A 26,285-nucleotide genomic window follows, 5' to 3' on the forward strand; every position below is an offset into this window, starting at 1 on the left:
AACCTCTGTCTCATCTTGAGATTTTCTGCACCTCTGAGCACATTTTAGTTGCACTTTGGCATATAAATCACTCTCCTTTCCAAACCTCCAGCTATTCGTGTGGCATGCTAACCTTGAATTTTAATTGTAAAAGCCATATCTCATCATGCTTCCATCCTATTTTTTATTCCAAAATTGCTTACTAAAAACAGCTTGGCAGATGAATGCCTCTCTTGTGGTTCCTTGAACTGGATTTTCACATTGCAACCTCTGATCAAGCTGCTACTCTAGTTGTGCTTAGATGGTAATCAGATTTTTAGGTCTGGGTGCTTCAATCTACCCTGAACTTGCAACACTATGAGCTTTTGTCACAATCTTTCATCCAAACATTCTATACATTTATACCTGGGACTTCTCAGCCCATTGGCATCGCCTGGTATATCTGGTTATGTCAGTTCCCCTGATCACCTGCCTGCCTCCTATAGGCTTCATTGAGCAGCTGTATCTCTTCCTGGTAACCTCCAGCCTCCTGGTGCTGTCTCCGGCTGTTCTGTCTGTGCGCTTCTACCGTATCCGGAATGTGGATGTTGATGTTGTCCGTGTCCGGGTTACTCGTGGGGATCAACAAGGAGTATGAGGCTGTTTCGCCAAGGTCACATGACACAAAACGATTCTCACGACGAGAGTAGCGTAGCGAAGGCGAGCGCGCATGTGTGGATGACTGGCTTATATTGGAGACAATAGAGACGCTGTCCATGGCCTCTTCATTGTTGCAGATCTCCAGAACTTCCAGGTGGATTTTTACATTTGTGTCTCCAACTCCTCCACCCCCAGTGTTGGAGTTGGGCTTTTCTGCACTAGGTTCATGACCCACCGATTTGGAACGGTACACCTCAACTTTCTTCGCATTGTTGGAGGAGATCTTTAGGCCATCGCTGCTGACTTCATAGGTAGAGAGGGACAGTGTTTTACCCGTGGGAGCATGGAGGGAAACGGTGCCCTGGAAGGCACATAATGGAATGGCCAACCCAGCCGTGGATCTCTGTTTAGAAATAAAAAAGACAAATAGACATGCTGTCAACTCAAGTCAAACAATGTGAAATGCAAAAAAAAAAAAAAAAAAAAGGAAACTTAAGTTTAAAGGTTGCTTTAAAATGTAAAATAATTAAAATATTGAAATAGTTACAGTGATAAGGTCCTCCATTTAATTACTGATAAAGAAAATCAACTGAAAACTTAAATTTGAGTAGTACAAGTTAAAGGCACACTGTAACGCAGTTCAGATGTTATGGGAAGAAGGAGGTGGGAACCGGCGAACATTCAACCATTTTAATGATAAAAATAACATAAATAAAAAACGAAAGTAAAAGACAGCCGCCCCTCACGGACGACTGCTGTCACAATAAAATAAAACAAAACACAACACAAATTCAGGCCTGTCCTCTCAGGCCTGTTGTTGTCCTCACCTCTACAGCCGGTGGAGAATACGATGGGACTCGGGCAGAAATCATATTCATGGATGACCGGTAATGTGTTAAAGATTTATTAACATTACGAAAGCCATTGGAGCGGAACGAGGTCACTGGAGCAATTGCTAATGAGAGACAAACACACACAGCTCGAGAGCAGAGAATCTTTTATTATGACGCCACTTTCACTTCTTCTGGTCATGCTTATCTGGACACAGCTCTGTTTTATCATATTAGATCAATTTGAGTGTGTTGAAAGTTGTTATAATGCTACCCTGTGTGTTTGCTTGGCGGCTACTATATGAGACACTTGTTGCACACTGCAGTGAGCTAGATCGACATTAGTTATACAGATATTCGCGGTAAATCAAGAAAACGAGATTTAAACAAAAAGACTAACTGTGATGAGCTGTATAACAATGATTAGTTTTCTGTCGATTAATGTATCCAATCAGTTGCTCACCTGTCTAATAAAACACATTATATATTAAAGCGTCTTTGGTGTTTCCATGGTTTCTACAAAATAAAACCGGAAATCGAGGGTAATGCAGGTAATGCGGGTATAATGTCATTGATAGGCGACGCAAAGACGCGTGTCCTGGTTAAAACGACACTCGGTTACTAACGTAACCTCGGTACTCTCTAGAGAGGGAACGAGTGTTGCGTAAGTTTAGCTTACGCTACGGGAAAAACTCCTTTTCTCGAGAATATTGAAGCAAAAAATTATTCCTTAATTTTTAATAATTTAAAACGCATTTGCTGCAGCAAGCAGACCTAGGCGAGGCAGCTCGCACGCCTATTGGCTGCTCTGCGGCAACTGCTGCAACCTATCAGTGCGTCTGTCATGACTTCAGTGCCAATGGGAGGCTCTCCCCGCGCTACGTCATGGCCCGTCAATATGGGTGTGGCCTAGGCCTATAAATACCCATCGCCCAGGTTGCACTATGATGTCAGTCGACTGGAAGCGAAACCATAACGCAGCACAAGCACGGCAGGTTACGCAACACTCGTTCGCTCTCTAGAGAGAACCGAGGTTACGTTAGTAACTGAGTGTCATTCTCTTACGAGAGTACTCTCGTGTTGCGTAAGTTTAGCTTACGCTACGGGAACCACATGTAAAACGCCGTGCGTGCTAAGATTCCAACACTAATGTCCCAAGGGCAGTTTGCCCAGGGCTCATGTATAAGTGGAATAGTCGCATAGGCGGCAGAACGGGGCAGGACGACTCTGTATTATGAAAGATAGGTGCTTACACGTATATACGGTTAAGGCAATATATCAACCTTGAAACTGCATAGGCCCACAGGACGTTGCAAACATATCAACAGTCTAAGCGAACTAAGTTGGGTAGACGTTGTTAAAGGGGGGGTGAAATGCTATTTCATGCATACTGAGTTTTTTACACTGTTAAAGAGTTGGATTCCCATGCTAAACATGGACAAAGTTTCAAAAATTTAATTGTACGTTTGAAGGAGTATTTCTGTGCCAAAAATTGTCCTTCCGGTTTGTCACAAGTTTCGTAAAGTTTTTTTAGAGTATGGGTCTGTGTCACGTAAGATGGGGCGGAATTTCCTTATATGGGTCCTAAGGGCACTTCTCCGGTAAGATCGCGGGCGCGTGCACTCGTAGACCAGAGTAAGAGATTGAAAGCAGTACGCCCATCAAAGCGCCCTGCCCGGCTTTTGGGAAGTCAATGTCACCAAAGAAGTGTGTTTTTGGTTGCCAGGGCAAGACAACCCTGCACAGATTCCCAAAGAACCCAGCATTAAGGGACCTGTGGATGGAGTTTGTTTTCCTGAGCATAAATGGAGTTGTGTAAGACTGTTTGTTCCCTGCATTTCGACGATGATTGTTTTATAAACAAAGCCCAGATCGACGGATTTGCAGATCGTTTAATGCTTAAGGATCGAGCAGTCGCAATGATAAAGGTTCGCGGTCGTGGATTTGAACCGGGTGGTGAGTAAAACTGTTGAACAAATGTCTCTGTGTGGTGTTAGCTCGGCGCGTTAGCACGGCCCGCCCCCAGCCGCTCGTTTTTTTTCCGGAAAGACTCGGTACAGCCATCTTTCTTTTATAAATATAATAAAACTAAAGACTTTTTGGAGATATGATGGATGAAATACTACTCTATAGGTACTCAAGATTAACAGGAGATTGAGTGAAAATGAGCATTTCACCCCCCCTTTAATATAGCATAATCAGACTGAGAACAGCCTAGCCTGTAGGGCGGGCACTTCTAGGTTATAGAACCTTACACATGTAGACAGGGAGGCCCAGCCTGCTGCCATACAAATGTCTTGAAGTGAGACCCCACTTATCCAGGCCCACGACGAGGCCATGCCTCTAGTTCAGTGGGCCCTAACGCCCAAGGGGCAATCCAGGCCCTTGGATGCATAAGCCGACGCAATAGCTTCTACTATCCATCTGGCTTAGGGTGACCAGACGTCCCGAAAAATTCGGGACAGTCCCGAAATCTAAGCTGTTGTCCCGAATCCCGAATCCGGCCCTAATTGTCCCGAAAATTATACTAAATCAAATTCTTGAGTAGTTATTGTCTGATAAAACATTAAAAACTGTCCTAGGAGGTTGAGTTGTCCTGCAGCCAGCCCCCGCCGGCTGCTCATTGGCTGCGGCATCTTTTTCTTCTTCTTTTTTTTAAGTTCTACAAAGATACCGTAGCCGCGAATTAAAATGCATTGATAAGCGAGCGCGAGTTGTCTGCCGCAGCTGCGAGTACAGTGAATGTGCAGCAGGCAGCCAGTCATAAAGAAGTGATTGATTGGTCACGGCACTGTGTGCAAAAAAAAAACTTCGGCCTAATGTCTGATGTTGGGTTACACAAAGCAAATCATCAACACAATTATTATTATTTTTTTAATTTAATGACCGACAATTTCGTCATAATAATAATTTTGGCATAAGGCTTATTAGCGTTTTTTCCTGAAATGTCTGATTTACGCACTGTTATAACAGTCTTTTTTTTTTTTTTTGTCACAATGACATTTGAGTTCATGATTTTAATGTTTTTTTTTTTTTGTGGCAGACTAATTATTAATGACAGACTGTTGATATTTGATTAAAAATATGTTTGGTTCAGGTTTGAAAATTCATTTTATTATAGGCTATGTAGTCTAATATCATAGTAGGACTACCCCAAAACAACATCACCCCCCGCCCCCCCCCCACCGTCCCGAATTTCAGCCAATCGCATCTGGTCACCCTAATCTGGCTTAGACTGGCTTAACCGACTGTCTGCTAGCGGCCTTGCGTCACCAAGGTCACATAAATCCCATCACATAGAGCCTCTTTCACCTAGATATCATCATATAGAGACTGTGTCTGTTCCCTGAATTTGGAAATCCGAAAAACGTCCAAACCCATCTAAGGTTAAAAATTTAATTGATGTTCAACAAATAAAAAACAGCTATAATACAGATGAGCAAATGATAAACCTTGGGTTGCTGAATATTCGATCCCTTACTCCAAAAGCACTCATTGTTAATGATATGATTTCAGATAATAACCTAGATATGCTGTGTTTGACAGAAACCTGGCTAAAACCAAACGATTACATTACTTTAAATGAGTCCACCCCGCAAGATTACTGTTATAAACATGAGCCTCGTCTGAAATGCAAAGGGGGAGGTCTTGCTGTAATTTATAGTAATATTTTCAAAACCACTAAGAAATCAAGTTTTAAATATACTTCTTTTGAAGTGTTGGTGCTTAATGTAAAACTATATAGTGTAAACGATAAATCACGTTTGAGATTTGTGCTGGCTACTGTATACAGGCCACCAGGGCACCATAAAGATTTTATCAAAGAATTTGCGGACTTTCTATCAGAATTAATATTGACTGCAGATAAAGTACTAATTGTTGGTGATTTTAATATACACATCGATAATGAAAAAGATGCATTGGGATTGGCATTTAAAGACATTGTAAACTCAATTGGAGTTAGACAACACGTGTCAGGACCTACTCATTCTCGTAATCATACTCTAGATCTAATATTATCCCATATAAATGTTGATGCCGTTGAAATTCTGCAGCAGAGCGATGCCATCTCAGATCATTATCTAGTCTCGTGTAAATTACATTTAGCCAAGGCTGCAAAGCCGATTCCGTGTTATAAATATGTTAGACCAATCACTTCTGCCACTAAAGATTGCTTTATCAATAATCTTCCTAATCAGTTTCATCATCTCAGCATCCCAGATAGCTTAGAAGAACTAGATATTGCGACAGAAACTTTTAACTCTCTCTTTTCCAGCACTTTAGACACAGTTGCTCCATTGCGCTTAAAGAAGATTAAAGAAAATAGTCCAGGTTTTAAAAGCTGCTAGATCTGCTTATTTTTCAACCCTATTAGAAGAAAATAAACATAATCCTAGGTATTTATTTGAAACGGTGGCTAAACTAATGAAAAAGAAAGCTTCAAGCCCAGAAGTTTCCAAGCAACACAGCAGTAATGACTTCATGAACTTCTTCACTTATAAGATTGATAATATCAGGGACAAAATTATAACTATGCAACCGTCTACTACAGTATCGCATCAGGCAGAGCATTTTAGTCTCCCTGAGGAAAAATTTGATTCATTTATTGCTATAGGAGAGGAAGAATTTAGCAAACTCGTTAATTCATCTAAATCGACAACATGTATGTTAGACCCTATTCCGACTAAGCTACTGAAAGGTCATAGATCCTCTTCTTACTATCATTAATTCGTCTTTGTCTCTAGGATACGTACCAAAAACCTTTAAGCTGGCTATGATTAAACCGCTTGTTAAAAAAACGCAACTTGATCCTACAGAATTAGTCAATTACAGGCCGATCTCGAATCTACCTTTTCTGTCAAAGATATTAGAAAAAGCAGTATCCTCACAACTGTGTTCCTTTCTTGAAAGAAATTATATCTGTGAGGATTTTCAGTCCGGATTTAGACCGTACCATAGTACCGAGACAGCTCTCGTTAGAGTCACAAATTATTTGCTCTTATCATCCAATCGTGGTTGTATCTCTCTATTAGTGTTACTTGATCTTAGTGCTGCATTTGACACCATTGACCACAACATTCTTTTAAATAGACTAGAAAACGATGTTGGCATTAGTGGAATTGCACTAGCATGGTTTAAATCATACTTATCTGACCGTTATCAATTTGTAGCAGTAAATGAAGAGATGTCTCATCGATCACAAGTTCAGTATGGCGTACAACAAGGCTCAGTACTAGGACCGTTGCTGTTCACTCTGTACATGCTACCATTAGGAGATATCATTAGGAAACATGGAATTAGCTTTCACTGTTATGCCGACGATACTCAGCTGTATATTTCTTCAAAACCTAACGAAACTTACCAGTTCACAAAATTAACGGAATGCATAGCTGATATAAAAAATTGGATGACTCGTAATTTCCTACTTCTAAATTCTGAAAAAAACAGAGATTCAAATTATTGGACAAAAAACTTCCTCGTGTAATTAGTTAGTTAGTTAGTTAAAGTTTTTTTCGGTCAACTTCAAAAGAAAAAAAGAAAGAAAAACAATTTACAAGCAAACATAGAAACAAACACTAAATTACAATGTAAACAATATTTAAAAAGGAAAAAAAGTTGATCGACCGAAAAAGGTGTCGGCTGAAGCTTATGCTTATTGCGCCGATCCTTTTTGCATATCATTTATTTTACACACAACACCAAGACCCAAAGTCATTGTAGCGTCTATACCAATCGGACACACACAAATTATTCATTTATTTAATGAATAATCCAGCAAACTCACTGTGAAACCTTCACCAAAAACTAACATCCCAAATGAGGCTAACACACTGGCAGGATGGTGTCTTGTTACAGGGAACACAGAGAGTTTTTACGATCAGATAAGGTTTTATGGGTGTTAAAGAATGTGGCCAAATGCAAGAGAAAGACCATGGAAAGACAGAAACAATCTGCTAAACAGACTCTCCTGCATTCATTTATTGATGAATTGACTAACATGAAAATGAACATGCATTCCAGAACATTTTGAGAATGAGTTACTGTTATGTGTTTTGTCTTTTAATAATTCTGTTGATACTATGATCTCTTTTACACTATGTAGTTATTACAGGACCAACAGTCAATGTAACCCACTTATACCATGTTTGGTCTCGATGAATTGGTACTTTGAAGATCGAAATGATTGTGTACATGATATGCCAATAGCTGTGCAACATATTAGTATTACAAGAATCTTTCGTAGTTGTGTCATCAAACACCAATTCAGCATGCCAGCCCGAAGGAGCACTCTTAAGACAAAGGCTTGTAAATCCTGGTGACAGAGGAAACTCCCGCCAGAAATTCTACCCTTCTCATTGGGTGAACCAGCCTGCATAGGGCTGTCCTTTGTCAAGCTTTAAAAAGGCCTTTTCACTAGATCAGCCCACTTTTTTGTTTTTGTGCTGCTGGCCTCCACTGTACTCCTCGCATTGGGGGCCCCTCCCCCACCACTGGGGCCCATGGCCCTGGATCCAGCAGGCCAAAACACTGCCTGCCATGCTTTCATGCTCCCCTGAGGGAGATAGACTGCCTTTTCTTCAATCCAGAAAAACTGCAACTTTACCATCATTGAATTGGCAACGATCAACTCCTGGCCTTCCTGGCACTTCAGGAGGCCGCACCAGCCAGCGTGCACTCAGTAGGCCAGGACAGCAGGCTTCGACTCACCACAGCCATGTGCTCGAAGCCACCATGCAAGCTCCGACCCACAACAGCTTCGGAACCACAAGATGGCAACTTGCACCATGACTTTTGACCCTCACGGACCCACCAACGGACTCATTTTTCAACCACTTTTGGCAAGAATTGTCCACGATTTGCAACTGACCATGCAAGTATTTAATGAGGTGCTATGAAATAAGCTGATGGTTCGTTTCATACTAAAATAGATCTTGCTCCATAGTTCTATTTCCTGTTTCCGGTTCCATAACACTCACCACTTGACCTATGCATGTATGTATGGATAAATGTATGTATGTATGTTTGTTTGTTTGTTTTGTTTAGTTTAGTCATGTGTGTGATTTAGTTAATAAAACTTGTGCACAATTATGCATTTGGTTTCTGATTCTCTGTTTGCATACAAAGTCCCTTTTACGGTCTTGATCCTATTACATGCTTTAAGTGCTGTACACGCTAAGGAATAATTATTTTTCAGTAACCATGAAAGATACCCTTTTCTTAGAATAAATGAATAATCAAAGAGTTCTTTGGAACTGATAAATTGATTGTAATATTAATTTAGCTTACCTCAAAGTTAATCTAATTAACTGACCCAAATATTAATAATTAATCATAATTGGTAATTATGGATTATTATTAATATTTCCCCTTTGAGCTAATATTGTTACATCATCTTGTGTACAATGACTAAAAGAAAAAGAAGCTAAATTCACTCTGTTTTGTATAATGTAATCTTTTTTTTTTTAAATAATTTCTTAAAACTACTAATGGATTTACATGTTTTCAGTTCATCATTGAGACTATTCCACAGTTTAACCCCCTGAACAGACAGACATCTCTGTTTGACATTGGTTCTGATTTGTGGTTTGCTGAACATAAGTGTTCCTCTGAGGTCATAAGGAGTAGATTTCATCTGAAACAGGTTCTGGACACAGTCTGGAAATTTAATATTTATTATTTTAAACATTATTTTGGCTATTTTAAATTCCACTAAGTCATTCAATTTTAATAGGTTGGAATTCATAAATAACTTGTTTGTTGGGTGATAATAATCTGTTTTATTTATAATTCGTATTGCACGTTTTTGCAGAATAACAATTGGTTTTATTATTGTTTTGTAAGTATTTCCCCAGATCTCTACGCAATAAGTCATGTATGGCACTATTAGAGACTGGTACAGTATGTTTAGGGCCTTTGAATCAAGAATGTGTTTTGTTTTAGACAGGATAGCCAGAGTTTTAGAAATTTTTGACTTTATATAGGTTATGTGGGATTTCCAACTGATCTTGTAGTCAATGATGACACCTAAGAATTTAATTTAATTTACTATTTCTAGTTCAAATTTATCAATTCTTATCTGGACATTTGTATTTATTTGTTTATTACTAAATAAAATAAATTTAGTTTTATTTATATTTAGTGACAGTTTATTAACATCAAACCATTTTTTAATGTTTTCATTTCTGCTTCCACTGTGTCCAGAAGCTGTCCCAAATTTTGATTGGAACAAAATAAAGTTGTATCATCTGCAAATAAAACACAATTTAATTGAGTAGACACGTTACAAATGTCATTGATATATAATAAAAATAGCTTTGGTCCAAGGACTGATCCTTGTGGAACCCCACAAGTAGCCCTCTGTAGCTTAGACCTGGCATTGATGAATTGCACAAACTGAAATCTATTTCTGAGATAGTCACTAATCCATCTTTGTGCAACGCCCCTGATGCCATATATTTCAAGTTTTTTTAACAATATTTTATGATCAATGGTATTGAATGTTTTTTTTAAGTCTATAAAAATTCTAACTGAGTAATTTTCCTAAGTAAACATCCTTAACTAGTGCCATGTCTATATCATTAAAATATATTGATTTTTTATTTTTAAATTTATTTATTGTATTTATTATTTCATTTACTTCTACTGACTTTAGAAATATTGAGTTTGAATTTGATTTATGTCAACATTCACACCTACTTTTAATTTTGGTTGCACAATATTGTTTGCTAGATTGGCTCCTACATTTACAAAATAATTATTAAATTCATTAGCAATATCGATTGGCTTGGTTATAGTTTTCAATTGGTTTGTGAAGTACTTTGTATATTCGCTTTTCTTAGTGTTTCCTTTGATTGCACTATTTAATACCTTCCAAGTCTCTTTAATGTTGCTTCTGTGTTGCTCTAGTATACAATACAATACAATACAATACAATTTGATTTGTATAGCACATTTAAAAACAACTGGTGTTGACCAAAGTGCTTAACAAGGCCAAAAAGATAAATAAAACAACACAGGAGATACACATATTAAGATATTTTAAAAGCTAATGAAAAGAAATGCGTTTTCAGGGAAGATTTAAAAAGTGACAAGGTTTGTACAGATCTGATATGAGGCGGTAAACTATTCCATAACTTGGGTCCATAGGCTGCAAAGGCACAATCACCCCTGTTTTTTAGTCTGGTTCGTGGGACAGAACCCAGAGGTAGCATATACAGATTAAACAGTTCCGGGCCAAGAATAGAACCCTGCGGGACACCGGACCCCAGTTTCATTTTGGATGAACACTGTTGCTCGATGTGAACAGAGAAGCTTCTATTAGACAAATATGAGCGAAACCAATTTAGCACAGTACCCCGAAAACCCGTGGACGCTTCAAGACGAGAGATTAAGTTATTATGATCAACCAGATCAAACGCAGAGCTAAGATCTAACATGACCAGAGCCACAGATTGCCCGGTATCGGTGGAGAGCATTATATTGTTCATGACTCTTAAAAGTGCAGATTCCGTACTATGACGTGATTTAAAACCTGACTGAAATTTCTCATAAATCTGACTATCAGTTAAAAAAGACTGGAGTTGACTCAGAACCACTTTTTCGAGAATTTTCGAGACAAAGGGTAGATTTGAAATTGGGCGATAGTTACTCAGGATTGACAAAACCAATTTAGACTTTTTAAGTTTAGGCAAAACCGAAGCATGTTTCAGGCTGTTTGGAACAACCCCGGTATGAAGACATTTGTTGATAATAGACAACAAGTCGGGACCGATAGCACAAAATACCTGCTTAAAAAATCTAGTTGGAATCACATCCTGAAAGCAGCTGGTAGGTTTTAAAACTGAAACAGTCTTAGTCAGAGAGTCAAGAGAAACAGGCTCAAAGACAGACCATGTAGAAGAGCATATGGGCACTTCAAGTGGCATAGAAGTTGACAAAGGCATTTGAGATCTAATCAATGAGATCTTCTCATTAAAGTAAATCGCAAAATCTTCACAGAGAGAGTCAGACATCTCTGGGAATTGGTTAGTGGTGGGCAGAGTCAATTACTGAAAATAAAACATTAGGCTGACTAACTTACTATTAAGTCGAATCAGCTCCGAAAAGTAGTGGTTTTTAGCAGATTTGGCAACTTGCTGAAATGCGGCGACTGAATCCTTTAAAAGTTCATAGGAAACATGTAGTCTGTCCTTATTCCACTTGCGTTCAGCCCTTCTACAGATCTGTCTTTGAGAACGAACATTGTCATTTAACCATGGTTTCGAAGCATGATTACGTTTATTTTTATTTTTCCTGATAGGGGCAACAGCATTTAAAACATTAGAGCAAATAGAATTGAAACATAACAAGTGATTATCAGCATCTAGGGAGCTTAATGGTGGAACCATGGCTTGATTTGCAGGTAAACCTGGATATAGTGCCAGAAAGTCCTCCTTAGCACATTCATTAAAAATTCGAGTTGTCCGTGAATAAGTATGAGGTTTATGTGTAGAAGCATTAAGAGGCAGAGAGAACAGAATCGGAAAATGATCCGACAAGCCAGTATTACCGATGCTGATGTCTGATACATGTAGACCACGTGATAAGATTAAATCTAGGGTATGTCCCTGGATATGAGTGTGACCAGACACCCACTGATCCAGGTCAAAAGAGGCAATAAGGTTTAAAAACTCTTTAGATAGTGGCTTAGTATAACAGCATACATGAGTGTTAAAATCACCCAAGATTAAAATTCTATCATATCTCGTAACAAGATCTCCAACTGTCACGGAACGCTCAACAACGCCTCCTCCTGGTTTCACCAGATCCCTCTCTCCTGCGTATTAGGACTGCATTTCCCATTTTCCACCTGTGCTCATTATCTCCTGATTAGTCTCCTTATCATTGCATTATTATCACCTGTGTACCCTCAGCTCCCCTTTATCTGGACTGCTCTGCTCATTGTTCATTTGTGAAGTCTTGATTTACCCAAACTCTGTCTCTAGCTTAATTCTCGTGTTTGCTCTTGTGATTTTGACTTGGACTCTGATCTCGTTTTTGAACCTAAGCTGCCAGCCCTTGACCCATGCCTGTTTGAGTTACGATTCTTGGATTGCCCTTACCTGTGTGCCGTTTTGAGTTCATTCTGCTGGCCTTGCCTAGTGCTCTTGAGTTCTATGACTGTTTATCTCTGCTGGCTTACCTGTGTTAATAAAGTACTGCAGATGGATCCGACCGCCTCAGCCTCTTCGTCACAGAAGACTTCACCAAAACAGGATCCAGCAGATTTCCATCGACTGGCCTCCGAGGTATCCTCTCAAGCTAATGTGCTGGCCACCCATCAGCAACAGCTGGTAAAATTAACAGCTCTCACCGAGGAGCTCGTGAGATCTGTCCGAGCCCTATACCCGCCGGCGCGGCTGATAATCAAGCTCAGAGTCCAGCTGCACCTGCTCCCATTCCACCTGCCGTGAGTAACAATTCAAACCAGCCTAAATGATCCCTTCCCGAGAAATTTGATGGCTCACCTTCTGCCTGTAAGGGATTTTTGTTGCAGTGCAGCTTGTATTTTAATCAGCAGACACAGTCCTACTCCACTGATGAGAGCCGCGTTTCCTTCATATGCTCCCTACTCACCGGCCGGGCTCTGGAATGGGCTACTGCACTCTGGTATGGAGGTCAGCTCTCTTTCCCCTCTTATGATGAGTTTTTAACCCAATTTAGAGAGGTGTTTGAACATTCAGCGGGAGGAAAGGATCCAGGAGAACTACTGCTCACGTTACGCCAGGGAAATTCTACCGCAGCGGACTACACACTCTCTTTTTCGGACCCTTGCAGCCCAAGCTGGATGGGAGGAGGAACCTCTAAAGCTCCTGTATCGCAAGGGACTCAACCCGGACCTCCAGGGAGAGCTGGCGTGCCGCGACGACGGTAAATCCTTAAATCAAATTATGGAGCTTCCGCCTCGACAACTTGATTCGCTCCCGACGCACACCTCTCAGGTCCAGTTTCTTCGAGTATGCTTCCCCCAGCACGGAGTCGGAGCCCATGCAGATTGGTTACACACGCCTCTCTACAGCGGAGCGGGAGAGGAGACGCCGTAATCATCTCTGCATGTATTGCGGAGAGGCGGGACATCTGAGGGCTACCTGTCCGGTTAATCCAGCGCTCAAGAATTCTGCTGCGGTGAGTTCGTTTTCTACTACATCCGGGCACTACGAATATCGGGTAATGCCTTTCGGCCTTTCAAACAGTCCTTCCGTTTTTCAAGCTTTTGTAAATTAAATTTTCCGGGACATGTTACATCTGAGAGTTATTGTCTACATTGATGACATTTTGATTTATTCTGATTCCCTTGAGGAGCATGTCCAAGATGTTTGTGCGGTCCTCAAGCGGCTGATTGATAACCAGCTCTATGCCAAGCTCTCCAAGTGCGAGTTTCACCAGACACGTATCTCCTTTCTGGGCTATATTATCAGTGCGGACGGAGTTCTGATGGATGACAGCAAGGTCAGAGCCGTGGTGAATTGGCCCCAACCTTCCTCTGTTAAGGAGCTGCAGCGCTTTTTGGGCTTTGCCAACTTTTACCGCAGATTCATCCGCAATTTCAGTGTAATTGCAGCTCCTCTCACATCTCTGCTTCGAGGAGGGGGTAAATATTTTAAGTGGACAGCGGATTGTACTGCGGCCTTTGCTCAGGTCAAGGAGAAATTCACTTCTGCTCCTATTCTTCATCACCCGGATACTGAGAGGGAGTTTATCATTGAAGTGGATGCATCTAACACAGGAGTGGGAGCTGTCCTGTCTCAGCGGTATGGTAATCCTGCGAAAATGTTCCCGTGTGCCTTCTACTCTCGCAAGCTCAACTCTGCAGAACGCAATTATGACGTGGGTGATCGCAAACTCCTGGCCATGAAGACCGCCTTTGAGGAGTGGAGGCACTGGCTGGAGGGAGCTCGTCAGCCTTTTACAGTGCTCACTGATCACAGGAATCTGGAGTACATCAGGTCAGTAAGCGTCTGAATGCTCGCCAGGCTCGCTGGTCTCTGTACTTTTCAAGATTTGATTTTAAGATCACCTACAGGCCGGGCTCCCAGAACGGCAAAGCTGACGCCCTGTCCCGACAGTTTGACGGTCCCTGTGAATAATCTAAGCCTGAACCCATTATTCCCACTACACTAATCGTGGCTCCTGTTCAATGGGACATCATCTCTGAGATCGCCACATCTCTAAGTAATCATCCCGCTCAGCCAGAATGTCCCGCTGACCGTCTCTTTGTTCCGTCCGGGCTTGGCCACCGTGTGCTTCAGTGGGTTCATTGCACCCCCAGCGCGGGTCATCCTGGTATCATACAGTTAGTTTCCAATCGCTTTTGGTGGGCCTCACTCCAGTCTGATGTCATAAAGTTTATGCATCAATGCTCTGTTTGTAACACTGTGAAATCCTCCCATCTCAAACCCGCTGGATTATTACAACCTCTGCCAGTACCACAGCGTTCCTGGTCGCACATCGCAGTGGATTTTGTTACGGATCTGCCTCCATCCCAGGGGTTTACTACTATCCTCTCCGTGGTGGACCGCTTCTCTAAATCCTGCCGTTTTATACCCGACTGGCCTGCCCATGGCCTTACAGACAGCCGAGGCTCTTCTCAACCAAGTGTTCCGTCTCTTTGGTCTGCCCGAAGACATTGTCACTGACCGCGCCCCAGTTTACCTCCCGTGTCTGGGGAGAGTTGTGTTCCAAACTCAATATCAATGTCAGTTTGACTTCTGGTTACCATCCACAGGCCAACGGGCAGGTTGAACGTCTAAACCAGGATTTGATTCGATTTCTAAGAACTTACTGCCACCAGAATCAGCAGGACTGGAGTCGCTTTCTGGCCTGGGCGGAGTATACCCAGAATTCCCTGTTAAAGCCTGCCACTGGTCTAACGCCTTTTCAATGTGTTTTAGGTTTCCAGCCTCCCCTCTTCCCGTGGGCCGGGGAGCCATCCGACCTCCCAGCAGTAGATGCATGGCTCCGGCGCAGCGAGGCCACCTGGGATGCTGCTCACATTCACTTGCAGCGCGCCATTCGCCGTTACCAGCATCAGGCAGATCGTAGGAGGCGTGGGGGTCCCAGGTACCGACCCGGCCAGTGGGTGTGGCTCTCTGCACGAGATCTCCGTCTCAAGCTCCCGAGCAGGAAACTATCTCCTCGTTTTGTCGGGCCATTTAAGATTCTTCGTCAGATAACACACGTTTCTTTTCGTTTGGCACTCCCTGCTCATTACAAGATCTCACCCACATTTCATGTGTCCCTTTTCTGTCGCACCCAGGAGAGAGAGGAGCCGAGAGGAGGTCATTCCTGTGCAGACTCCCCCCTTTGAGGTAGACGGCGCGGAGGCTTTCCGGGTGTGAGAGGTCCTGGACTCCAGACGTCACGGTGGGGTGTTGCAATACCTTATCGACTGGGAGGGGTACGGTCCCGAGGAGCGCTCCTGGGTCAGGTCTCAGGATATCCTGGATCCCACATTAACTGCTGCTTTTCACCGTGACCACCCAGATCGACCTGCTCCAAGACCCCGTGGTAGACCCCGCCGTCGGCCAGGTCCTCGCTTCCGGAGCCGCGCTCAGCTCCCCTTTATCTGGACTGCTCTGCTCATTGTTCATTTGTGAAGTCTTGATTTACCCAAACTCTGTCTCTAGCTTAATTCTCGTGTTTGCTCTTGTGATTTTGACTTGGACTCTGATCTCGTTTTTGAACCTAAGCTGCCAGCCCTTGACCCATGCCTGTTTGAGTTACGATTCTTGGATTGCCCTTACCTGTGTGCCGTTTTGAGTTAATTCTGCTGGCCTTACCTAGTGCTCTTGAGTTCTATGACTGTTTATCTCTGCTGGCTTACCTGTGTTAATAAAGTACTGCAGATGGATCCGACCGCCTCAGCCTCTTCGTCACACCCACAAACTCAGCAAATTAATTTAAGAAATCCTTATTTGGCAGAGGCGGACGATAAATCAAGGCAAATACCTGAAAGATTGTTGTTGTAGGTTGCACCAATTGCACTTCGAAAGTACGACAAGGGCTAGTTGTTAGACTGTGGCAGGGCAAATGTTTTTTAAACAGTGACGCTAGGCCCCCTCCACGGCCAGATAGCCGCGGTGAATTAAAGAAAGAACAATCCTGTGGGACAAGTTCAGTGAATGGGCTTAATCCATGTCTCAGTAATAAATAATATGTCCAGATCCTGCGTCGTGAAGAAATTTGTGGCGAGGGGGGCGTGGTTTTGCGGAGTCTGTAGCGGGAGAGAGAGGACGGAGCAGAGCGGAGCGTAAGTAGGTCAAGTGCAGATGATGAACACCTGTGTCTGATTTCAGTAATTGGCGTGGAGAGACCGGATATAAGCCGGAGCGCGACAGAGAGAGAGAGACGAGCTGGGACCTCGTTGTGTGCGGCTGGAAGCTGAGAAAACGACCAAAGAGAATTCTGAGTTATTGAATGTTTGTTGCTGTGCATGTACACGGTGAACGCGCTTTGTGCGCACCTTTTGTTTATTTTTGAGAAACGTGAATAAAACGAGAGTCCCAGCTCAAGCCGACCCCTGTCTTCTTCCTTCCTTATTAATATTGAACTGAACCTCATCACACTGGTGCCGAAACTCGGGAAGGAAGAAGATCGCCGCCGCCATGCAGTCCCCGCCAGGTACACCATTTGCGGACATCATTCAGTCGCTCGCCGGTCTTCACCAAGAGCAACACCAACATCTGCTGGCGATCAAAGAGGAGCAGGATAAACGCTTCGAGGCGCTCCTCCGATCCCAGCAGGAAGACCGCGAGCTGTTCCGGAGCTGGGTAGACCGGGAGGTTCGGGCCATCCCCGCATCTAAGGACAGTACATCTCCTCTGCCGCTCAACAAGATGGGGCCTCACGATGATCCGGAGGCCTTCCTGGATTTATTCGAGAAATCGGCAGAGGCTCGGGGATGGCCCACCGAGGACTGGCCAATGCGGCTGATCCCCCTGCTGTCAGGAGAAGCGCAGGTAGCCGCACACCAACTGCCAGTCCAAAACCTCCTGGTCTACCAGGACCTCAAACGTGCCATCCTCCAGCGGGTCGGTCGGACGCCGGAGCAACATCGCCAGCGGTTCAGGACCCTTACCCTGGAAGAGTCCGGCCGACCCTTCTTGATGGCACAGCAGCTCCGGGACTCCTGCCGCAAATGGTTGATGGCCGACAGTAGCGACGTCGAGGATATGATCGATCGTGTGGTACTGGAGCAGTTCGTGGCCAGGCTGCCTAGGAAGACTGCGCAGTGGGTCCAGTGCCACCGCCCGACGTCGCTGAACCAGGCCATCCAGCTGGCGGAGGACCAGATGGTGGCGTGCCCAGGGGTCGGTGACCCTCTACCATCCGCATCTCTCTCTCTCTCTCTCTCTCTCCCCCTCCCCTCTCTCTCTCCAAACCTGTTCCCCTTCCTAGGTCCCGTGGAGGGCTCCCGCCGAAGCCAGCGCCCAGGTGGAGAACGGGTTACTCGGTGGAGCCAACAGCTGCACCCAGGGTTCCTCCCAGGGGAGGGAGTTCGACCTCGGGATTCTTCACACCGCCCACTCCATCACCGCTCTCTCCATGCCAATCGCTTGACCCGCTTCCTGCCGCCAGGGCGGCGGTAAAGTCTGGGCCAGCCTGTTGGCGTTGTGGGGACCCAGGACATTTTATTGACAGATGTCCAGTGATGGAGGTGGGGACACTGATCCGGGTCCCCGACGCGCCACAGGCTGCCCTCGATCAAGCTGGCCTATACCAAATACTAGTGAGTATCAAGGGGGGTACATATCAGGCTCTGGTGGATTCAGGATGTAACCAATCCTCCATCCATCAAAGTCTGATTCAACCTAGGGCATTGGATAATAGCCGCATGGTTAAAGTTCGGTGTGTGCACGGGGAAGTGGTGAATTATCCTATTTTGCCTGTGGATATTCAATTTAGGGGAGAAAAGCATAGAATAGAGGTGGCAGTTAATCCGCACCTCCAGCATCCGATAATTTTGGGTACTAATTTGCCCTCATTCAATAAATTATTGGGATATTTATGTTCGGATGCCTCTTGGGGGAAAAGAGAGAAGAGTAGAATAGCGGTTGCACAGTTGGGAGAAGCTGAACCGGAACCTCCGGAGCCTGTTTCAGGGGAACAGAGTGCTCTAAAGCAAAACATCCTCCCTGAGCATGATGATTTTCCCCTGGAACAGTCACGGGATGAAATGCTGAAAAATGCCTTTGATCAGGTTCGTTCTATCGACGGTCAGCTTCTTCGTCCTGAACAACCGCTCTCCTATCCTTATTTTTCAATTTTAAAAGATAAGTTGTATCGGGTGATCCAAGACGCCCAAACAAAGCAAGATACAACCCAGTTACTGATACCTAGAAGCCGTCGGGAAATGCTTTTCCAGGCGGCTCATTGTAATCCAATGGCCGGGCATTTAGGACAAACGGCTACACTAAACCGTCTCATGGCCCGGTTCTTTTGGCCGGGCATTCACGAGAACGTGCGCAGGAGGTGCGCGTCTTGTCGTGAATGTCAGTTGGTGAACCCACCGGCCACCCCAAAAGCACCATTGTGCCCCCTACCATTAATGCAGGTCCCCTTCGAACGAATTGGTATGGACCTCATCGGGCCATTAGAACGGTCAGCGCGAGGACACCGCTTTGCATTAGTTCTGGTGGATTATGCAACGCGGTATCCTGAAGCAGTGCCTCTCCGCACTATTTCTGCTAAGAGTGTGGCGAGCGCACTGTTTCAATTAATCTCCCGGGTGGGGATTCCGAAAGAAATCCTCACCGATCAGGGCACGGCGTTTATGTCACGTACTATTCGCGAGCTTTACGAATTGTTGGGCATTAAATCGATTCGAACAAGTGTCTATCACCCACAGACAGACGGGCTGGTCGAACGGTTTAACCGCACGTTAAAATCCATGATTCGTAAGTTCGTACAGGAAGACGCAAAAAATTGGGATAAGTGGTTAGAACCCCTCTTGTTCGCTGTACGGGAGGTCCCGCAAGCCTCCACGGGGTTTTCCCCCTTCGAGCTTCTCTATGGACGTCAGCCCCGTGGGGTGTTAGATGTCCTTAGAGAGACTTGGGAGGACGGACCTTCTAATAGCAAAAATGAAATTCAATATGTCATGGACCTGAGAACAAAACTCCACACTTTGGGGCGGCTATCAATGGAGAATTTGTTACAGGCACAGGACAAGCAGAGTCGGTTGTACAACAGGGGGGCTAGACTACGTCAATTCGCACCGGGAGATAAAGTGCTTGTATTACTCCCTACTTCTAGTTCAAAATTACTCGCGAAGTGGCAAGGACCCTTCAAGGTTACATGGCGAGTTGGTGATCTCAACTATGAGGTAGCTCGAACGTATAGGGGCGGAGTACATCAAATATATCACCTCAACCTGCTTAAAAAATGAGTTGAGTGAGTTCAAAGTCCCAATCTCTCGCTCTGGCCCCTGGAGGAGACCACCTCTCACCCTCGCAGCTCACTGACATAAAATCAATACAAGCAGATTTTGCTGATGTGTTTTCACCCCTGCCTGGTCGAACGAATCTCATTCAGCACCATGTTGAGACTGAGCCGGGCGTGGTTGTTCGCAGCCGGCCGTATAGATTACCAGAACACAAGAAAAAAGTGGTTCAAAGTGAATTAGAAGCGATGCTAGAAATGGGAGTAATAGAAGAATCCAGCAGTGACTGGGCGAGCCCGATAGTTTTAGTTCCTAAAACGGACGGCTCAGTACGGTTCTGTGTGGATTACAGAAAGGTGAATGCTGTGTCGAAATTCGACGCATATCCAATGCCTAGGGTTGACGAATTGTTTGATCGACTAGGCACTGCTCGTTTTTATTCGACACTGGACTTAACTAAGGGTTATTGGCAGATCCCCTTGTCTCCCATGACCAAAGAAAAAACAGCTTTCACAACGCCGTTCGGATTACACCAATTTGTTACTCTTCCGTTCGGGCTGTTCGGGGCTCCGGCCACCTTTCAGCGTCTGATGGACAGAATTCTCCGGCCGCATGCTGCATATGCCGGTGCATACCTGGATGATATCATCATTTATAGTGGTGATTGACAGTGACATATGCAGCATTTGCGAGCTGTCCTGAAGACGCTGAGAAGAGCTGGGCTCACGGCCAATCCGAAGAAGTGTGCAATTGGGCGGGTGGAAGTAAGATATCTGGGTTTCCACTTGGGTTATGGACAGGTGCGTCCACAAATTGACAAGACGGCAGCAGTTGCGACTTGTCCAAGACCCAAGACCAAAAAGGAGGTTAGACAGTTCCTGGGGCTGGCAGGTTATTATAGAAGGTTTGTACCTAATTTTTCGGACACTGCCAGCCCGCTGACTGATTTAACTAAAAAGGAAGCACCAGATAGAGTCCAGTGGACGGAGCAGTGTCAGCAGGCTTTCACCCAGATAAAGGCTGCTCTGTGTGGCGGTCCGCTCTTAAATGCTCCCGACTTTTCTCTCCCCTTTATCCTACAGACAGACGCGTCGGACAGGGGGTTGGGCGCTGTCCTGTCCCAGGAGGTGGAGGGTGAAGAGCGGCCAGTGCTGTACATCAGTCGAAAGCTCTCTAAGAGAGAGACGATGTACAGCACCATAGAGAAGGAGTGTTTGGCCATCAGATGGGCCGTTCTCACCCTCCGCTATTACCTCCTGGGGCGGGAGTTCACCCTCTGTTCGGACCACGCTCCCCTGCAGTGGCTCCACCGCATGAAGGATACCAACGCGCGGATCACTCGTTGGTATCTAGCTTTACAGCCTTTTAAGTTCCAGGTGATCCACAGGCCGGGTGTACAGATGGCTGTGGCTGACTTTCTCTCCAGGAGGAGGGGGGGGAGGCTGCAGACCGGATGGCTCCCCGGCCTGAGTCGGGCGGTGGGGGTATGTGGCGAGGGGGGCGTGGTTTTGCGGAGTCTGTAGCGGGAGAGAGAGGACGGAGCAGAGCGGAGCGTAAGTAGGTCGAGTGCAGATGATGAACACCTGTGTCTGATTTCAGTAATTGGCGTGGAGAGACCGGATATAAGCCGGAGCGCAACAGAGAGAGAGAGAGAGAGACGAGCTGGGACCTCGTTGTGTGCGGCTGGAAGCTGAGAAAACGACCAAAGAGAATTCTGAGTTATTGAATGTTTGTTGCTGTGCATGTACACGGTGAACGCGCTTTGTGCGCACCTTTTGTTTATTTTTGAGAAACATGAATAAAACGAGAGTCCCAGCTCAAGCCGACCCCTGTCTTCTTCCTTCCTTATTAATATTGAACTGAACCTCATCACAAAATTGTTTATTAAAAATGTCTTGTTCACCACTGACCGGGCGTTGATCAAAGCCACTTTAAGTGGCGGTGCAGCTGCCTCCAGCTGTGTTGTTTGAGTTAGCGAGCGAAGATTGGAATGATTCACTCCACAAGAAAGACCATGCAAAGGCACCGGCAAGGCGGCGCTCACAGGTTAGCGCAGGACCAACACACATTGGCGAAGACCGCGCAAGAGACTTTAAACGAGCAGCAGTTCCACCCCGCTTGCCACGCTTCCTCCGACGCCGTCGCCTCCAGGGAAGATCAGCGGGATGTGCAGGGAGGTGCTGCTGCGCAGGTGGGGGAAATCGGCAATATTCATCAACGTCACCCTTGGTTGAGTCGATAGCCATGCGGATGTTTAGTAATGTTTGACGATCATACACAAATGACATATTGCAGTCCGAAGTTAGTAGCGATAGACAGAAACAAACATAAAAAAGACAGAATTTATGAGTGAGAAGGAGGGCAGCAGACGGCGAGCCACATACAATGGCGCCATCTTTCGTAGCCTGTTAGTAGATTATTATAATTGGCCTTTTTAGTTTTCCTTAATATATTTACTAGCTTGTTTTTATATAGTTTATATTTGAGTTTGGCTTCCTTTGTTCTCTTTTCTAGAAAATGTTTATATAGGAGATTTTTCTTGTTACATGCATTTTGAAGTCCTTTGGTGATCCAGGGTTTGGCTTCATACTTTGACTGTTTTTGCATGTGCATAGGACAATGTTTGTTGAATAAGTGGGTAAAAATAGACAAGAATTTATTATAAGATTCATTTGGATCATTAGTTAAGTAGACTTAATTCCAAGTCTGTATACTTAATTCTTGTTTAAAGGCTTTAATGGATACTGCGGTTTTGAGTCGTTTTAAACTATATGCTCCTTGTTTCTTTGTATTTTGATTCTGAAAAAAATGTTGCAGTGTACTAAAGACAGGTAGATGATCACTTATATCGTTTATAAGGAGGCCACTTTCTATTCTGCTGTCAACTAAATTTGTAAAGATATTGTCGAATTAAAGTAGAACTACTGCCTGTGATTCTTGATGGTTTTATGATAGTGGGAAAAAGACCTAAACTAAACATATTATCCATAAAATATCTGTACTTTTGTAATTTGTGCACATTCAAGAGGTCAGTGTTAAAGTCTCCACAAACAAAGGTTACCTTTGACATGTCAAACATTTCCACAATTCTGCTGTTAAATGTATCAATACATGACCCTGGAGCCCTATATATACAGCTTACCAGGATTGTTTGCGATTTTTTAACCATTATTTCAACTGTAACACATTCCATCATATTATCTATTTTGGTTGTCATATTTTTTACTAATTTACAGTTAAACCCACTACATACATATAAAGCTACACCACCTCCTTTTTTGTTAGTTCTATTCACATTAAATAAGTCATACCCATCGAGTTTGATGTCACATTCTCTGTTCATATTTAGCCAAGTCTCTGATAAGGCAATGATATGAAAGTTAGGAAATTGTCTTAAGTAGTCCTTAATTTCTTCAAAGTTAGTATACAGGCTTCGACTGTTGAAGTGTATTATTGATAAAGTAATAACCTAGAATACTGTCTAACACTTGATGGCTGCTCTGTTAAGTCTTCGTCGTCGGTTAGGAACCTGGGTGTGCTCTTTGATACCAATCTTTCATTTGAAAGTCATTTTTCCAACTTAAAAATATATCTAAATTACACCATATGCTCTCACTGACAAATGCGGAACAATGAGTTAATGCGTTCATGACTAGATTATTATAATGCTCTACTGGGTGGTTGCCCTGCACGCTTAATAAACAAACTACAGCTAGTCCAAAACGCAGCAGCTCGAGTTCTTACCAGAACCAGGAAGTATGACCATATTAGCCCGGCTCTGTCAACACTGCATTGGCTCCCTATTAAACATCGCATACATTTTAAAATATTGCTGATTACTTACAAAGCACTAAATGGTTTAGCTCCGCAGAACTTGAGCTCTTAACGCATTATAGTCCTTCACGTCTATTGCGATCTCAAAATTCCGGCCAGTTGATAATACCTAGAATATCAAAGTCGACTGCTGGCGGTAGATCCTTCTCCTATTTAGCACCAAAACATCATAAGAATAATGGCATCTACGCTAATTTTAGTGTCTTTGTTTATCCCGAGGTTTTCCCGCAGCCTGCCGGATCCAGGCCGTATCCAGATCTGATGAAGGACCTTTGCCTGGACACGATGACAACGCAGTGCTGAAGTGCCAACTAGTCTCTCCCTATGGAGGATCCCTTTACCACTCCAGATAAAGCGTTTTCGGGAAATTCGTTTCGCGTACCTACCCCGAAGTGATAAAATAAAATAAAATTCTGTATCAAAATTTATAAGGAAAGCCCAGTTCTTTGTTTAGGCTTGGTTTGTAGGGAATTCCAAACCTGCGCACATATATTCAAACGCACATAACTATAGAACCCATTCTTAATGCGCATGTGAACGCCATCAGCGTTTATTACAGGTTCGCGTTTAAAGTCTGTGTAGAGAGAATGGTGTCATCTTAGCGGCCCCTAATTTAATAACAAATGATCGTTGCGACGGAAGTGAATCAATCAAAACTAACTTTAGCTGGAAAATAACTTTATTAAAGAACTGCTACAAAGCCAAAACAATCTCTGTTACAATAAATTATACGTTTATCTCTGTAAAGCTGCTTTAAAACAATCTACATAATTAAAAGCGCTATATAAATGAAGATGACTTGACTTGACTTGACTTGGACAGGGTCTGTTTTGAGATGGCTAGCCCTTTAACGCGGCCACTAAAAGAAACGAAAAGCTGCTCTGTCTGCCTGAAGGCAGCAGAACGTTCCACATAAATCCTCAAGGCCCTTACTGGGCAAAGGAAATTAACCCCAACCTCACTGTCGGATGCAGGGAGGGCTGACAGGGAAATAACTTGCGCTCTAAATGGAGTTGCAAGCACCTTCGGGACGTAGCAATGCCTTGGTTTGAGGATGACCTTAGAGTCATAAGGCCCAAATTCCAGACACGTAGCACTCACCGAGAGTGCGTGTAGGTCGCCCACCCTTTTTTCCTGAGGCCAATGCCAGCAGAAAAGCGGTTTTGAAGGAAAGGTATTTTAGCTCCACCGCATGTAATGGTTCAAATGGGCCGCCTTTCATGGCCTCTAGGACCGTAGAAAGGTCCCAGACTGGAACCGAGGAGGGCCGAGGAGGGTTCAGCCTCCTAGCTCCCCAGAGGAAACGGATTATGAGGTCATTCTTTCCCAGCGACTGGCCATTTACAGGCTTCGTAAATGCTGCCATGGCCGCCACATACACCTTGAGCGTGGATGGGGTTCTCCCGCTGTCCAACAGCTCTTGCAAGAAAGAAAGCACCACCGTTACCTCACAATCTAGCGGGTCCAATTCATGAGCTGAACACCATTCAGCGAACACTGACCATTTAGACGTGTAGAGCCGTTTAGTAGACGGAGCTCTAGCCTGTGTGATCATGTTCATCACTCCCTCCGGGAGGTGAAATGGTAATAATTGATCGCCCACACATGTAGGGCCCACAGCTCGGGGTATGGGTGCCAAACTGCGCCATCGGCCTGAGACAATAGGTCCGTCCTCAGCGAAATCGGCCATGGAGCTGTGCTCCCCAGTTCCATCAACTCTGGGAACCAAACTTGATTCTCTCAGAGCGGGGCTACCAGGATTATCGAGCATTTGCACTCCCTGACTCGCTTGATTACCTGTGGTAACAAGGCAACTGGGGGAAATGCATAGAGAGGGTGTCTGGGCCAGTCTAGGGCCAGCGCGTCCCTTTCTTTTGAAAAGAACATTGGGCAATGAGCTTTGGCTTGTGACGCGAACAGGTCTACCTCCGCTCTGCCAAAGATGTCCCAGATGTTTTGTACCACCAGGGGATGCAAGGACCATTCCCCTGGGGGAAGCTTGGCCCTGGACAACATGTCTGGGCCCACTCTCAGCGAGCACAGATTGTGTTGGGCCCATATAAGGAGGCGTTTTGCTCTTGCAAGAAGGCTCCGGGACCTGAGGCCGCCCTGGCGGTTTATGTAAGACACCACTGACATGTTGTCTGTTCTGACTAGAACATGGTGGTTCCTCAGCACAGGGAGGAAAAATTGTAGGGCATTCTTGACCGCTTTCATCTCTAGACAGTTTATGTGTAGACACTTCTCTGCGTCTGACCACAGGCCCATTGATGGCCTCCCTTTGTAAAGGGCGCCCCAACCCGTGTTGGAGGCATCTGTCGAGACTACTTTGACTTTTGAGGCTATGCCCAGGTTCACGCCGGACTGGTACCAGTTGGCCCTCGTCCACGGTTTCAGTGCTGCTGCGCATGTCTGATTCACCCTGAGACGAAGCAAACCTGATGTCCATGCTTGCGCTGGAACACGCCGCCTCAGCCATAGCTGAAAAGGGTGCATGTATAGCAGACCCAGCCGCAGCACCGTCAATGCTGAGGCCATAAGACCCATCATCCTCTGAAAAACTCTGAGGGGAAGACTCCTCC

At 44.5% G+C, this 26,285-nt stretch overlaps 1 protein-coding gene across 1 annotated transcript in view; it reads right to left on the reverse strand.

The window, feature by feature from the left end:
• Window positions 1-430: 430 nt before the first annotated feature.
• Window positions 431-26,285, reverse strand: part of LOC308694413 (putative G-protein coupled receptor 149) — a gene marked incomplete at both ends in the record, with an annotated part of 106,201 nt that continues 80,346 nt past the window's right edge. The window contains one exon of the mRNA XM_081371922.1: window positions 431-1,021. Coding sequence (XP_081228048.1) covers window positions 431-1,021 — 591 coding nt within the window. The remainder of the gene's footprint in view (window positions 1,022-26,285) is intronic.

Source organism: Scardinius erythrophthalmus (genome assembly GCF_964197995.2).
Source record: "Scardinius erythrophthalmus genome assembly, chromosome: 8".
Taxonomy (NCBI): Eukaryota; Metazoa; Chordata; class Actinopteri; order Cypriniformes; family Leuciscidae; genus Scardinius; species Scardinius erythrophthalmus.